Genomic DNA, 16330 nt, shown 5'->3' on the forward strand with positions numbered 1-16330 from the left:
ACCTCTGAGGTACACATGGTGCTGTGGTCAGGAGCAGGGCAGTACCTCTGAGGTACACATGGTGCTGTGGTCAGGAGCAGGGCAGTACCTCTGAGGAACACATGGTGCTGTGGTTAGGAGCAGAGCAGTACCTCTGAGCTACACATGGTGCTGTGGTCAGGAGCAGAGCAGTACCTCTGAGGAACACATGGTGCTGTGGTTAGGAGCAGAGCAGTGCTCAGAGGAGGGCAGTGCTGCAGAGAGGCTGGGGTCAAGCCTTGCAGAGCGTTGGCCTCCAGCACTGTGCCACATGCTGAAGCTGGGGAGTGTCTGACAAGTCTTCAGATTTTGCTGGGAACAGAGACAGAGCAGCTCCTACCAGGACCCTTCAGCCAGAGCTGTGAAGGGATTATTACCCTGTAAGCTTCTTCCCACATGTCGTTCACTCGGTACATGTTCACTGTAGCTTTCCAGTCCTTGGCTTCCAGGTAGTGGTACTCAGCCTCCTGCAAACGGCCCTCTGCCTCCAGCTCCTGCAGTCAGAGGCAACGACTTAGGGACCCTCCTGTGCTGGCCTGGTCTGCTTCATCATCCAGGGCTGCCAGGAGATGCACTTGCCTTGCCCAGGTGTATGTGGGTATCACTGAGTAATTCCTTGTGGTACTTGGCCACCAGGCAAACCATCTCATCATACATCTTGCACTTCTTGTACATGGTGATGGCCAGATCAGGTTCATTCACGGCGATATACAGCCTGGGGACACAAGCACAGCCAAATGGCTCAGCCAAGGACATGGCCAGGCCCTGCAGTCAGTCTCCCTGCACCCTGCCTAGCTGGAGCCAGGTCTGGACACACCACCAAAAGGCATGGCTGGTGGGCAGCACAACTGGTGTGGGCTGGAAGCCCAAACCCTGCTTAGACAGAGCCCTTCTGCTATGCCACCACCAGCTGCAGGAGGGCAAAGTTATTCCCTCCAGCCTCACTTGTCAACCTGAGCTGTGACTTGGAGGGACCCTCTGGGCTTCTGTGACCTGTCCCCATCTTGGCCTCCTACATGAAGCTCTCAGGCCTGTTGGGATGGTACATGACAATGTCAGCTCAACTTACTCCAGCAGAAAGACTAAACCAAACGTGACCTTGCCAGCTGTGTGCCCACTCTCATGTACTGGGCCCCTTGAGATCAGGTACCGTGGCATCAGACACAGCTTTGTTTGTCCCCGTGCCTATAACCTTAGTGTGTTATTAACCTGGAACTGACAGCAGTAATCTGCACAGGAAACACTCCACTGCCCGTATCTTATCCTCAGGTCTGTATGTTATCATGACAGCTCTGACCCAGCACTCTGCAGGGGGAAAAGCTCTCCTGTGTTCCTCTGCTCTGTGAGTCTGCTGAGCACCACCAGGACCTCCCTTCTGTCCTAGTGGGCAGGGATACATTAACAGTCAGTGATTTCCCTTCCCATGAACTTTCAAGTATCAGCTCCACGTCTCCACGTGTGGAGGGAGTATTTCTGACCTCTCCAAACTCTCCTCCCACCCCAGGAAAGTGCTCCTGCTCACTGCAGCCATCTTTCAGGGCTCAGCCTTGGGCTAGTACCTAAGAAGATGCTGCTCACCTCTCTGCTTCTTTGTACTTGCCCTGCTTCTCCATCTCCTGGGCTTGGGTTACGTAGAGCACAGACACATCCTCCTGGCTCATACACTTGACTGCCAGCTGCCAAAAGGAACACACAGAGGACAGGCTACAGCACACTCTGCAGCAGCTTCCTGACACCTGGTAGTGAGGAAGGGGGACACCAACCTCCTCCCCACTACAAACTGGTGTATAAGCAACACGCTCTGCTGAGGATGGGTGGTCACTGTGACCAAAGCACCCGCCTTGGGCATCACAGGGGCACCCACAGAGGGCTGCTGGCATAAAGAAGGGCACAGGCAAGACGGAAACACCACAGACTGATTTCCTGCTGGCTATGCATCCTCTGGGGGGAGTGGTGGATCGGGTGTTCATGCACAAGGCACCGCCACCTCCTGACAAAGGACATTGAACTGACGGAGGACATGCTACAGCACACTCTGCAGCAGCTTCCTGACACCTGGTAGTGAGGAAGGGGGACACCAACCTCCTCCCCACTACAAACTGGTGTATAAGCAACACGCTCTGCTGAGGATGGGTGGTCACTGTGACCAAAGCACACAGGAGCACCCGCCTTGGGCATCACAGGGGCACCCACAGAGGGCTGCTGGCATAAAGAAGGGCACAGGCAAGACGGAAACACCACAGACTGATTTCCTGCTGGCTATGCATCCTCTGGGGGGAGTGGTGGATCGGGTGTTCATGCACAAGGCACCGCCACCTCCTGACAAAGGACATTTCACCAAGCAGGTTGAGACCCCCAGAAGCTTTGGCTTCTGCCTGTACCTTGTGAGCCTGTTCCCAGAGCCCAGCCTGCATGTACATGTCAATGGCATCCTTGGTCTGCTCTCCTTTGATGTACAGCTCCTCTGCAACCTGCAGGGAAATGACTGTGCTCAGAAGTCCTAGGGGACATGCAGAGCACCAGTGACAGTGGTCTGTGGCCTCATCTGATAAAGCCTCACCTGATACTCCTGTAAAGCTGCATAGTGCTGGGCAATCTTGAGATAGTAATTGGCTGCTGTCTGCTTGTCCTGCAAGTCCAAAATGTAGATGGCCTTCTTCCACTGCCGGGCTCCCAAGGCTGCCTCAATGGCCTTAATTGAGCACCTAGAATCAAAACCATAACTCTTTACAGCCCACCAGCCAGCAGCCATCTCCTCCAGCTGAGTTAAGCCAGCGAGACCAAAGTGGTCTGCTGCTTGATTCCTCTTAGAGCAGCAGGAAGGACCTGAATAACTGCCAAAGCTAAGGAGAAAGAATGAAGATCTAAGACAATCGGGAAGAGCAGTCAGGGCTGAAAGACCCGTGGAGAGATGCAGGCAGGCATCTGTGCCCATAGAATTGTTCTGGTTGAAGAGACCTTCATGATCATCAAGTCCAACCATTAACCCAGCACTGCTCAGGGCCAGCTGAGATGGCACATGAGCACTGGGGGCACTGGCAAAGATGGGTCGAGGGGGCTTCCCTCAGGCAAAACCCCTGCTGATTATGCAAAGCATCTCAGCTTCAAAGCTTGCCAGGTTATACTGCTGCTGGTTATCCAGCTGTCACCTGCTCCCACCTGGCTTCGATATAATGGTTAATAGCAGCATCCATCTGTTTCTGCTGCACCAGATGGTCTCCCCAGGCCTCCTCCAGCTTCACAACTTCTGCAGGAAACACCAGGCGAGCCAGCTCCACTGCTGCAAGGGACAGGAGAGCTGTCAGCTGCATCCAGGAAGGAAGCAGAACCATGAGATGAACATGGGCCTTGGATGGGGCACAGGGGAAGGGGAATGGTGACTGTCTAATCCACTCCAGCTCAAATGGGCTACCCAGCAATCTGGACCCTCTGGAGAGCTGGACCAAAGCCACCAGCATGATCAAGGTCTTGGGAACAGGATGCTGTTCTGTGACTGCGTGTGCAGGTACAACTGTGTGAAAATATATACATTGAATAAGGTGATGTGTGGCAGCTTCAGAGCATCGAGGCACCTCCAGGCTTCAAGGCAACAGCTCATGTTGCCACCAGGCCAGAGTGCCCAAGATCCTGATTGGGGGGGGATGAGGGGAAGAACATATTCAGCACAGTACCTTTCAGGAAGGCACTGCCCTTGCAGTAGCATTCCAGAGCCTTCCGTGGGTTCCCGACCTTCTCAAACAAGTCTCCAGCCTAAAGACAAACACAAGCTTCCAGTTTGCAGAGCCACTATCTCCCTGCACTACCAGGCACCCTACCAGTCCCCTGTACAAAGTCTTTTGTCAGTCCTGCCACACAGACTCCTCTGTCAGCTAGGCCTCCCCCACTAACCATCAGCACGGGGATAAAGGGAACTTCTGGGAAAGACAGTGTGTGCTGAGCCCATTGTCCCCTCTGACAACAACATACCCCAAGTGTTCTCCTGGGGTACACCTGACAAGATAAGTTTTTGAGACAACCTTCCTTCTCTGCACAGTGGCTGATGCAGCAACAGCCTTTTCCATAGGAGCATCCCCAGATGACCCCACGGGAGCTGTGGCATGAGCAGGGAAGGGGAAGCTCAGCCTCTTGCAGCAGGTTCCTACCATGTGGGAAAGGCTGGTGGGCAATACAGTGGGATAAGTCTCAAAGCTTGTAGAACTTAAAATATAATACAAGAAAGACCATGCTGGCAGACCAAAGATTCCTTCCCTTCAGTATCTGGATGGTAAAAGCCCAGCTCTAGTGAAAGATTATAAGAACAGAGCAAGTACACACCAGCCTTTCCTTCACTCTATCTACCCATCTCTGACAGGAGGTGCAGAAGCTTCCCAAGTTTGTGTCATGATGCCCTCACGTCATCATACTGAATGGCTTTTGACAGACTCTACCTCCATAATTTGTCTAATCACAATTGGACTATTTACACTTTTGGCTACAAAACTTCTGGCAGCAATGAGTCCCACAGTTACCCTTTTGAAGTGCTGGGGTTAAACCCCCAGCCCTGAATGAGGGTTGGCATGTGGATGATGTCCACAAGCAGGTCAGAAAGCCCCTCCTGACTGCTTTTCACCCAGGGTGTGGCCAGCCTTGGGTGGGAACTGATGAGGAGATCCCCAGCCCGTGCCCCCACCTCCCACAGTAACTTGGAGGTGGGGCAGGAAGCCAGTTACACAAGAGCTGACCCCATTTGCAGTGGGGCTGGGAGGTCTGACTGCACAGCTGATGAGTTGGTGGGATTCTGGTTATCAAAAGGACTCCCCGACTCTCCACAGCAAGTTGAGCAAGTTCCCAGTGATGGTGGGAAGGGAATTATGGGGCTTTCTCCTGGCAACTGCTATGTGATTGGGATTGGACTGGTTGCCTGGGTCCTTCCTTACCCCATGCCCTGGTTTTGCAGTCAACTCACTCCCTTCTTCCCTACGTTACATGCCATGAGTAAATCCATTGGCCTATTCATTCCTCCAGGGGTGGGCCACCTTGGATTTCTTTCATATGATCCAAGACCAGAGGGAGGGATCTGGCTCATCTGTTGCCCATTAATGATAATATCCTTCCTAGCTGGGCCAGCAGACAGCAGAAGACCTCTCAGCTGAAGGCGTAAGAAAAGTGACAGGTTTGGCAAAGCATTAAATTCTCTTGGGTCAAAATGAAATGGTCAGAAAATGCTGACAGTAAAATGAGACTGGAGAAATGTAATTTAAGTAGGGCACATAAAACAGGCCAGCAAAGAGCTGGTCTTCTTCACACAACACATAACTGAACTGGGTAGCTCATAGCCAGCATTGCAGAACAAAAAGAGATGGTTCAAATAATAATTTGACAAGCTCATGGAAGGAAAGTCTGTTGAGAGCTCTTAAAGATAAAAATAAAACTGTTCAAGAACACTACAGTCTGCAAACTGCTGGAAACCATGACAGTGCACTCAGGGAAGCACCACCATGAATTTGCCTGCACCAATCTTCATATTCCTTTCTTAAACATCTGTGAGAGGCCACTGCTGGCCAGGACCCCAAGCTGTACACTGCTCAGGCCCATCACTTCTTCCTTAAAACACCCTTTTGTTTCAAAACTGTCACCTAATAATAAGTAGTTAACTTTTTATTAGACACAGAGAACAATCACTTCCCCTCTATATGATATTTGTGGTTCTACAGATTGTCTTCACAACCTCTTTGTTTTTATAGAATCACAGAATGGTTTGGGTGGGAAGAGACCTTTAAAGCTCATCTAGCACAACCACCCCTGCAGGGAGCAGGGACCTCTCCAGCTAGAGCAGGTTGCTCATCCAACCTGACCCTTTCTTCTTTAGCTTTTCCACTGAGACTATCCTTATATGAAAGCTGTACCATCAGTTTTTATCCTGCTGTGAGGAAGCACTGCACAGTGACAGGAAGTTTTCTGTTTGATTCACACCTCCTTTCTGTTGGTTCCTGTCTTCCCAAGGGCCTCCCTGACTATACCTGAACACTCAGCTGATGTTTGGAGATGTCACCAATGAGCTGCAATCTTTTTCCTGACTAATAATGGTAATTCTAGACCTCAGTCACCCAGATGTTCACTGTAAATCTATCCACACAGAATTACATCTGCTACTTCCTAGCCCAGTCCCCCTGCATCTCACAGATGCGGAGGACAGTTAAGATCTGTGATGGCACTAAGAAGCCCAATGGCATGAGCCACTCACCTGTTCATACAGTTCCCCTCTGATCAGTGCTGTGGAGACCCTACTGATGACATCCTCACTGGTCAGGAGCTCATCCCTGCTCAAGGCCAGCCGTGCTGCTTTGGCCGGCAGCCCTGCCCGCAGGTATAAGCTGATGGCTGCCAGGTAGTCACCCTGTCGCTCCTGGACCTCCCCAGCCTTCTCCTCCTGCTGGGTATCCAGCAGCCACTGGTAGTAACCCCGACACAGCTTATCCAGCATTGGGTGTCCCTGTTGAGAAATGCAGCATCACCTGAGCTGGGCAAGGCAAGATGTTGTCCTGCTCATCCTGCAGGCTCTGAACAGCCAGTTCATGGCACCAGACCCCTTGCTGCCCAGTTAGCAGAGATCATAATTCCAGCCCTGTGTACCACTGCATCATCCACAATTTTTCAAAGCCCTACATGCTCCTAAACCAGTTTCAGTAGCTTTTCTCCATTGCTATTCACCCCTACTTAAATCAGGAGCCCCTTCAAGCAGAAAGGAGCTTCTGATAGGGCAGGTGAAGAGAGCCCAGACCTTGAATGGACTTCCAACCAGAAGATTTGTCAGTCAGGCCCAGCCCACAGTCCAGTGCAGGTGTATTCTGTACCTTGGCCTTGGCAACCTCAATGCATTCATCCCACATGTGCAGCTCCTGGTACATGTCCATGGCCTCTTCGGTGGCATTCTGTGTCAGAGAGCAAAGTGTCATCCTGAAGGCTCCATGCAGCAGACACATTGCCATTGAGCTCTCATACTGGGCAGGGTTAGGTGTGTAGAAAACACTCAGAAAAGTGTGCTGTCCCTTTTACATGACTACACATCTTCCCTCGCCCTCTGCATGAGCCTCAGGGCAACCCTACACCTTGGAACAAGAACTGTCTCCTTCTGTTACAGGGCAAAAGCTCTCCTCCCAGGAACAAGGAACCACTTCCTTTCCTCTTTCACACCAGGGCACAACCCTCCCTGCTCAGAAATGAATGAGACCGTTTCTGCTCCTTGTTCTTTACTCACTTGTTCCAGGAAGATCATCTCTGCCAGCTTGTAGTTCTTGTCTAGCATGGCCAAGCGGGCACGCACCAAATAATGGTCTGTACCATCCCCACCCTGCAGACAACACCAGTTAGCTCAGACAGTTTGGTGAGTGAGAGAACAGGCTCTGGGAGGAGACAAGGGTGATGACTACAGCTGAGGTCTGTGCCATTCCAGAAACCAAAGCAGACGATGAGAATCACAGAGGTGACAAGACAGTAGCACTATAAAATGGCAAGACAGAAGAGGGACCTGGCAGGTGTGGATGAAGGATTATGCCAGTAGTTTCTATATGGCCAGGAACCAGCCTGTGGCAGGACACTGGTGAGCATGGACACAGAGGATGATGTGTGTTTACAGGAAAGCAGCTGTCCTGCACGGCAGGAAGTGTTTGACTTACGTGCTCTTGAGCTGCCTGGTCAGCAACGACGTTGGTTTCATGCAGAAATCGAACCTTTGCCATGTTGCCCAGAGCTGCAAAGCACCTGGAAAGAGCAAAGCAGTTAGTCAGTAACTGGGTTTTGCTGCCCACTTTTGGTCTAAGAAAAGAAAATCAGAAACTCAGCAGCAGACCCAGAGGAGAGGTGAGGTGGCCCTGCTTCAGGGGAAGGATTTTGCCAAGATTCATGCTCAGATGTGCCCTCTAGCCCTGCTCCATGGGAGAAGCTGCAAACATGACCAGTGCTCATGCTTCACTTTCCCAGGCTTCAGAGATGTGCTGAGCTTGCCCATGCCTGCCAGCTCCCTGAAGACTTGCTATACACTGCTTTGGGTTGCCATCAGCAAAAATCTATGCTACAGTAATGTCTTCCTGTCCTCAGTTCTAGTGTTGCTGTCTAGGAGGAAAGGGCAAAGTCACTGCCTGGAAGACAGAACACTTACGACACACAGTGAGTACCCCAGAGGACACAACAAGTCACACCTTTCGTTAGACCCTCGTTTCTGTGAGGGATTCAGCAAAGAGAGTGTTGAAGCCAGAAAGATGTTACAGTTTCTTTCCATACCTCTCTGCAATGTGCAGCTGTTTCGCTTCCAAAGCCAGCCTGCTTAGAGTCTTCCACATGGCTTCAGTCTCTGTGGACATTTCCAGTGTCTCCAGAAATGCAGTAGCCCTTGAGACAGAGAGATTCACAGACTTTCAGTAACAGAATAAGAGAGCTCTCTGAGGAAAATCCTCAGCTGGGACAGGAGCTTCCTAACAAGAGCTGCACTGAAAACAATGCAAGCTGGGTGTGACCAGTTCTGAAGAGGATTGTATAATGCAGGGCCTGACATATCAGGGAAAAATTCACACATCTAGGTGATCCCTATCTGGGCTGAGGTACTTGGAGGCATAGGATCAGCAGAAGGCTGCAGCAGTGTGGGCCAAGTCCAAAGTGGTGTGTGTGAAGCAAGACCCTGGTGCAAAGGTGTTTCTCAAGTGGTAACAGTGCTATGAATGTGTGAAATTTTCTCTCCTGGTCAATTTTAAAGCCCTGTAACAATGTCAGCAGTGCCCAGTGGCTGCCACGGCTGCTTCAGGCACAGTGAACTCTGTTTTAACTCTGCACAGCTCCTGACTGTTTCCATGACACTGTCGCTTCTCCTGGAGGGGCAGCAGCAAAAGCTCCCCGAGCACCACTTCACATCTGGCTGGCTACAGAAGACACGTATTCACTGCAGTTAGGTGAGCACTGCCTCAGTGAACTCCTGTCAGTGTCAGTGGGACCAGGCTGGCCAGTCTCTTGTGCCTCCCAGTCTGCAACCACAGAGCTGCGAGTATGAAAAAGCCAAATACTGACTCCTGAAGGTCTCTGCTGCACACTGTCACCAGACCTGGCATCAATATCACGCCCAGACTTACATTCTGTATGGAGAGCCGTGCTGCTGTAGTGCATGGATTGCTGGCTCTGAGCTGTCACGTGAAGAGGGCCACCTGCCACCAGCACTGGTGTAGGCAGCACTTACCTGTGATAATCCCCATCGTCAATGGCGGTTCCAAACTCTATGAGGCCTTCATCCAGCGTGTAGGACACAGTGTTCACCCCTTCAGATACTATTACTTCAGTCTTTCCATCATTCCGTTCCAAGTCTACAATATCCCCCTGGAAAAAGTACCAGCTATCAACACTCCCGTGTGCTCCTGAAATACGCAGGGTAGCAGGGGGCAGCAGGGCTGTGAGGACAGCAGTGTGACAGCTCTGCTGATTAAAATTCTGCTGAATGAGTTCACACTGAGCAAACGTTGTCCTCATCTCAACAGAGGGAAGGGAAAAGCCCCCGAGCAGCTCCTGGCTGTCACAGCTATCTCCACCTTCTGCCAGAAACTCCTGTCACAGCGCTGACGGATATGCTCACATCTCGTCCAGAAGGAACTAGGGGCTCCCTTCTGCCTCCCTCCTGCACCAGCACCCTGACTCCTCCCAAACCGCCGGAGGTACCCCAAGTCTCCAGAGCTCTACCTTCAGGGGGAACATGGTGACTCGCTCTGGAGCATCGATGTTGTACCACACGCAGAGGCTGTTCCTGTTCTGAGCCACCACCACGTCGCTGCCCGGCACCCACTGCACATAGGAGCAATAGTTCAAGATCGTGGTCTTGGTGCTGCTTTCGATGTCGTAGAGCTGCAGCTAGAGGGGGGAAGAGCAGAAAAAGGCTCAGCTGGGCTCATGGCTGTGCTGCCAGCTCACAGGAATGGGACAGGACCATCTGAGTGAGCACCTTCTGAACAGGTATTACCACCCAGGAATCACTTTTTCTGAAACAGGTAGCCCAGACTCCCATCTGGTTATTTACACACATTAGTTACCAAAGACTTAAGAGCTTTTTTAACCCTTGCTGCAGTGTTTTAAGCAGCATGCTCATATCCTCCCTTCCTTATTACTAGGCACATAGGTGTATAAACCTGAATATGGCTTGTGCTACTTCAGCACCAAAACAGGAGAGTGGTCTCTTCAGTCCTTTGTGCAACCAAACTGGAGGCCCAAGAAGAACCTTCCTCTGCGGTTCTGGGCTGAACTGTGCATCCCAGATAGAGTCCTACTGCAAGAACTGTTGCAAATAAAATGAGAGGGTGTTTTTTTGGTAGCATCCACTGCCCTGAAACAAACCTGACAATTTGGAAAGTGTAACCTGACATCTAACAAGGATGTATGATGCCTTGTAACTTAAAAGTCCTAAGCTGTCCCTGCTCCTTGTCGTAACTGTCCTCATCTAGCAAAGATGAGAAAAAGAGAGAATTGGGCTGGTCACACAACATACCAGTCAAAAGAGAGCAAGAAACTCCATTTCAGTCCATACCAAACTGGTTGGAGAAATATGTACAGACGTAGCTCAGGAGAACCATGGTGCTGTCTGACACAGCCTGGTGGCTCTATTTATTGACAAAGCATCTATGCAGCCTCTTGAGAGGCCTGAAAAGGAGTCAGAAGAGGCAACAGCAGCCTTGATGATGCCACTGTATCTTGCTGAGACAACAAAACAGTGGACCCAAATATAAACTGAACAAGACTGCAGAAAGAAATACAAAAAGTCATATTGCTGGTCAAGTTCTGTCTTCTTACATGACAGAACATGTACAGCTTTGTGGACATGTACCTACTGCTCCTGCGAGGTCAGGCTGAGAGAGTTGGGCTTGTTCAGCCTGCAGAAGAGAAAGCTCTGGGGAAAGACTTTTCAGCAGGGCCTGTTGTGACAGCACAAGAGGTGATGGTTTTAAGCTAAAAGAGGGAGATTTAGACTAGAGAGAAGGAAGAGATTTTTGACACTGAGGGTGGTGAGCCCCTGGCCCAGGCTGCCCAGAGAGGTGGTCACTGCCCCATCCCTGGCACCATCCCAGGGGAGGTTGGATGGGGCTCTGAGCACCCTGCTCTAGCTGCAGATGTCCCTGTCCCTGCAGGGGGTTGGACTAGACGACCCTGAGAGGTCCCTTCCCACCCAGACCAGTTTACGTTCTATGATCTTACAGACATAAGCCAAGCTGTTTCAGAGAACACCTTTTTAAAATTTACATGTTTAAGTGCAACATCAGCAACCTCATCCTGCAATTAACCCACTTGTCTCCATCTCACACCAGCAGAGTCTATGATTTTCATTTTCAGGTGTGATGGGACAGAGCAAGATGCCTAGTAACTAAATTCAGAATTAGCTATGGCTCAAGCCCAAACCTGCAATGCTGCCAGCTTACACAACCAGAGCGTGGTCTTTCTCCAAGGAGAGGTCAAAAGCCCACAAGTACCTCAGCTGCAATTCCCACCTCACTCCCTCCCTTCAGGTCTATCTGTCTCTCTCTCCCCAGAGGTGCCATCTCGCCACACTTCCCCCAGCTGCACCAGCCTCACCCTCATCTTCTTGTCCCTGAAGAGCAGTTTGTGGCCTGTTTCATTCAGCTCCAGCCAATCAATCTTGCTGTCGTGGCTGATAGTACCAACGCTGTAGCCACCAACAAGATCCACTTAAGAAGGAAAGAAAGGGAACGTGTAAGGACTTAATGGGTCCCAAAGTGCTGACCATTCAATGCTGTCCCATTGGGATCAGGTGCCTGGGACCCAACTAGAGCAGGACCCCCCAGCAAACACACTCTGATGTGAAAAGCAGACTGCAATGACATTTTATCTTGATGCCTCATCAAGAGCAGTAGCTCCCTCCACCCTTCTGTGGGCACGCACAGATCACAGGCAGTGCAGGCAGCACTATCACCATGCTGAACTGCACAGAAACTCAGGTCCAGGACACGGCCACAACTACTCCATGGCTGTGTCCATACCAGGCCACCAACCTGCCAGAAGCAGGACAGTCTGGTCTCCAGTGGTCTGCTGCCAGGCAGAGTGAACATGAACAGGTCCTTCAAGAAACTGCTGCTTGGCAGAGTGAATGCCAAGAGGACAAACAGGGATATGCTGCCTGGCACAGAAAGGGAAAGAAATCAGGAAGGCTGGGGAGGGAGTTTTATATTCACCTGTTGCTATAGTCTTGATGTCTATCAGGTAGGCCAGTCTCTTGTTCTCCACCAGGCCCCTCTGCCGTCTCTCATTGATACGGACACTGCCATTGGAAGGGAGTGATGATGGTCACCTTCAGCACTCCTCACATTCACAGAATCCCAGCACGGTGGGGGTTGGAAGGCACCTCTGCAGATCACCTCATCCAACCCCCTGCTCCAGCAGCTCACCCCCAGCAGGGTGCCCAGGGGCACAGCCAGGAGGGTTTGGGATCTCTCCAGAGCAGGAGACTCCACAGCCTCTCTGGGCAGCCTGGGCCAGGCTCTGCCACCCTCCCAGCAGAGAAGTTTCTCCTCCTGCTCAGGTGGCACCTCCTGGGTTCCAGTTGGTGCCCGTTGCCCCTTGTCCTGTCACTGGGCACCACTGACCAGAGTCTGGTCCCATTCTCTTGCTCCCTGTGGGCCCTTGAGCTCTTGCTCAGCACTGCTCAGATCCCCTCTGATTCTTCTCTTCTGCAGCTCAACAGCCCCAGGGCTCTCAGCCTGGCCTGGGCACAGTGATGCTGCAGTGCCCTCAGCATCTTTGTAGCACCTGCTGGACTCCCTCCAGTAGTTCCTTGCTTCTCTTGAACTTGGACCCCAGTACTCCAGAGGTGGCCTCCCTAGGGCAGAGTGGGAGGAGAACCTCTCTCGACCTGCTGGCCACATTCTTCTTTATACATCCCAGGACACCACTGGCCTCCTTCTTGTTCACCAGGACTCCCAGGTCCTTCTCCACAGAGCTCCTTTCTAGCAGGTCAGCTCCTCGCCTGTACTGGTGCATGGAATTATTCCTCCCCACGTGCAGGACCCTATATTTGCCCTTGTTGAACTTCAACGAGTTCCTCTCTGCCCAACTCTACAGCCTGTCCAGCTGAGGCTTCACAGCACTCCACTACGTAGTCCCTCCCAGACTTACCTGCAGTTTCACCAAGCACAGGGAGTCTCCTGCAGGTCTCTGACCTGTGACTCCAGCACAGGACCTACAGCTGTCTCAAGTGAGAGCAAACCTTCCTGATTCACAGCTTCACTCCAGAAGCTGCCCCTCTGGAACCAGGGTCCTCAATAGCAAATTAGTTATGCTTCTTCTGCCTCTGAGCAGCCTGTGACCCTCCCTCCTCTAGAATCAGGAAGTGGAGTATGGAGCCTCAGAGGGATAGAGGAGGTTCTGCTGGCAGCTACAGTCCCTGGTAATGCTGTACAGAACCATCCCCTAGGACCTGGTGCACATGCCTGAGTTCATGCACAGGAGGTTCAGTGACAAGTCAGGCTTCAACAAACCTGTATCAGAGGAAAATGGGCTCTTGTGCTTCTGAAACTCTACCACATTAAGTGTAACCGAGCAACTAAAGCCCCCCACTGCCAGAAGCAGACTGCTCAGGCCCTGCTATCTAGGGGCTGGGTTCTACAGAGTGGGACACTTCCAAGTGTATGTATCTGAGGCCACTCTCACAAAATGCCCGTGCTGGCCACACAGGCAAGTGTCACACCCACCTGACAAGGTGACGGGTCATGAACTCTGTGCGGACAGACCCCAGGATGTCACTGCTGCCATATTCCACCAGTGTCAGCTCTCCAGCATTGAAAATCATGCAGACCTGAGGGGGAGAGGGGAATACACTCTTACAGAGAAGCCAGGTAAGCACACACACACCAGTGAGGACGCAGAAAAGAACTCTGCTGCACAGAGATCTAAATTCAAACCCTCTGGGATGAGTAAGGAATTGTCCTTGGCTTCCTGTTGTCACTGCCAGCTTTTTATTGGGGTTGGGGATTTTAGTTCTGGGACTCTCTGTCTTGCAGGAGCTAAGCTGCCACCCTGACAGCTGTAATCTGTACCTCTAACACCCTCTGTGGCTGTTGCTCTCTTACTGCTCCTCTCTCCTATAGGGTTATCTCTTGTTTGTCTTTACAGTCCACACACTGAGTTTGTTCTGTATCTGGCATGTGGAAAAGGCAAGCATGGGGAAGAAGCAGATCAGGATCTGCCTGCAGAGGGCAAGTCCAGGAAACTGATGAGAAACAGAGTTTGCCAGAAGTGCAGTTGGCACTTTTTTTGCCTGAGCACACACAACTTTAGTTACCACTCATGGGTAGCATCCTGCCCCATCCAACTGAACTTACATTCTCATTGTCGAAGAAGAACTTCTCATTCCCTCCAGATTCCTGCCAGGCCACCTGCAAAGCAATGGCACAGAGTGAGCAAAGGCCAAGCTGGCAGCTCCTGCAGGGACCAGGTTGCAGGCGTTGTGTCCAGCTCTCACTCCCACCACAGGCAGCAGGAACTATGCTCCAGAACCTCTGCTTCAGAATCCTCTTCTCTTTGTGTGGCCAATGGACTCCCTGCAGCCTATCCATTATCAAGAGCACCCCAACAGCCCCTCTGCCTCCCCAAATCTTCTCCACATGATTAGTGCTACCATTTGAGGGGCAGAATCTCCACACCAGCTGTAGCTGAAAACCTTTTTTGGAGTTATTGTTAGCAATAACTGATCAGCATAGAGCCAGTGGGGGAACAACTGATTTGGAATTTGGGAAGAGCACTGGATAATATCATAGTTACTCTGATGACAACAGGCAAGTGGTCAGAGAGGTAGAAAACTGAAAGCCAAGGCTGCAGCTGTTCTCTTCCCTCCTTAAGCAAGAGCTCCAAGTCACTGGTTCCAGAGAACTCCACTGAGACAGCAGAATAGTAAATGGAGTATTCACAGCCTGATTCTTTAGAAGCAGTATAAGCTGTGCAACTGAAAGAAAAATCCCTCTGTGCACCATAACGTAAAGAAAAGCAGGAGATTTATTCTGGGCAGATTTTTCAGTTGGATTACCAGGTAACAGCACCCTCCAGCTCAAACCTGTAGTTAGGGCTCCTGATCCCAGCTAGATTGCTTAGCATACCATTAACCTGATTAAAAGTATATGATGCCTGTGCAACCAAAGCAAATGTGGCCTGCAGCCTGTTTAATACTTTTGTTAGACACTAACCTACTGTGCACGTTCTCCAGGCCTGGCAGAGAGGCTCAGCACTCAGGGTGTATGAGGCTCAGGGTACAGGCAGGTCTATATGAACTCTTTGATATCATAAATGATACTGGCATAGGCTGTGGTCCTGGAGTCATGAATGGCACACTATTATTAATATGTTCACAGCTGGAATGTACATATGTACAGCATCCAGTATTGGACCCCCCAGTACAAGAAAGGCATTGATAAAATGGAGCAAGTTCCTAGAATCACAGAGTGGTTTGGGTGGGAAGGGACAAGGGCATCCAGTCCAACCCCCTGCAGGGACAGGGACATCTGCAGCTAGAGCAGGGTGCTCAGAGCCCCGGCCAACCTCCCCTGGGATGGTGCCAGGGATGGGGCAGTGACCACCTCTCTGGGCAGCCTGGGCCTTTTGCAGAGTGCCAACAAGGTGGTTGGGGCTGAAGCACCTGCACTGCGAAGAGAGGATGAAGGAATTTGGCTTCTTCAGCCTGGAGAAGGGAAGGCTTAAGAGCCCTCTAATAAGGTAATGCCAAGCTTCTTTTGGCAGATGCATACTGAAAGGGTGAGAAATGCTCAAAAATTAAAACTGATTTAAATGAGACTTACAGAAAAAGCTTTCCCCCATGAGGACAGTAGAGCTTTGGACAGGGGACCCAGAGAAACTGTGGGTTCCTAGCAATGACGTGAACTTAGTATTGACCTTCCTTTGGGTAGGAATTTTGATAAGAGAGCCCCCAAAGTCCCTTCCAACCTGAATTATCCTATGATTCTTTGAAAACAGATGTATTGTTGCCTTGCAGAAAACATATCCTTTAAATTATAAAGTTAAGCATTTGACACTTAGGAAATGCCACAGGCTTTCCAGTACCTGATTCTTTGAAAACAGATGTATTGTTGCCTTGCAGAAAACTCCTTTAAGTTATAAAGTTAAGCATTTGACACTCAAGAAATGCCACAGGCTTTCCAGTACCTCAATATCCTTTAAATTATAAAGTTAAGCATTTGACACTTAGGAAATGCCACAGGCTTTCCAGTACCTCACTGAGCTTGTTGGAGCTGATGTCACCAAGCAATAACGTGTCTGAAGTATGGGCCACCAGGTATCTGTCTTTCCC

At 50.9% G+C, this 16330-nt stretch overlaps 1 protein-coding gene across 1 annotated transcript in view; it reads right to left on the reverse strand.

Annotated features, from left to right (window-relative positions):
* Positions 1–16330, reverse strand: part of IFT172 (intraflagellar transport 172) — a gene marked incomplete at both ends in the record, with an annotated part of 30254 nt that overhangs the window by 13131 nt on the left and 793 nt on the right. The window contains 19 exon segments of the mRNA XM_008942118.1: positions 396–512; positions 598–733; positions 1597–1694; positions 2400–2489; positions 2579–2723; positions 3178–3298; positions 3690–3768; positions 6242–6490; positions 6852–6929; positions 7256–7348; positions 7674–7758; positions 8278–8385; positions 9221–9357; positions 9715–9882; positions 11593–11705; positions 12210–12295; positions 13725–13828; positions 14355–14408; positions 16253–16330. The exon segment at positions 16253–16330 is cut by the window's right edge and continues 9 nt beyond it. Of these exon segments, the coding sequence (XP_008940366.1) occupies positions 396–512; positions 598–733; positions 1597–1694; positions 2400–2489; positions 2579–2723; positions 3178–3298; positions 3690–3768; positions 6242–6490; positions 6852–6929; positions 7256–7348; positions 7674–7758; positions 8278–8385; positions 9221–9357; positions 9715–9882; positions 11593–11705; positions 12210–12295; positions 13725–13828; positions 14355–14408; positions 16253–16330 (2139 nt within the window).

The sequence above is a fragment of the Merops nubicus genome, unplaced genomic scaffold (assembly GCF_000691845.1).
Source record: "Merops nubicus isolate BGI_N331 unplaced genomic scaffold, ASM69184v1 scaffold3256, whole genome shotgun sequence".
NCBI classification, from domain to species: Eukaryota; Metazoa; Chordata; class Aves; order Coraciiformes; family Meropidae; genus Merops; species Merops nubicus.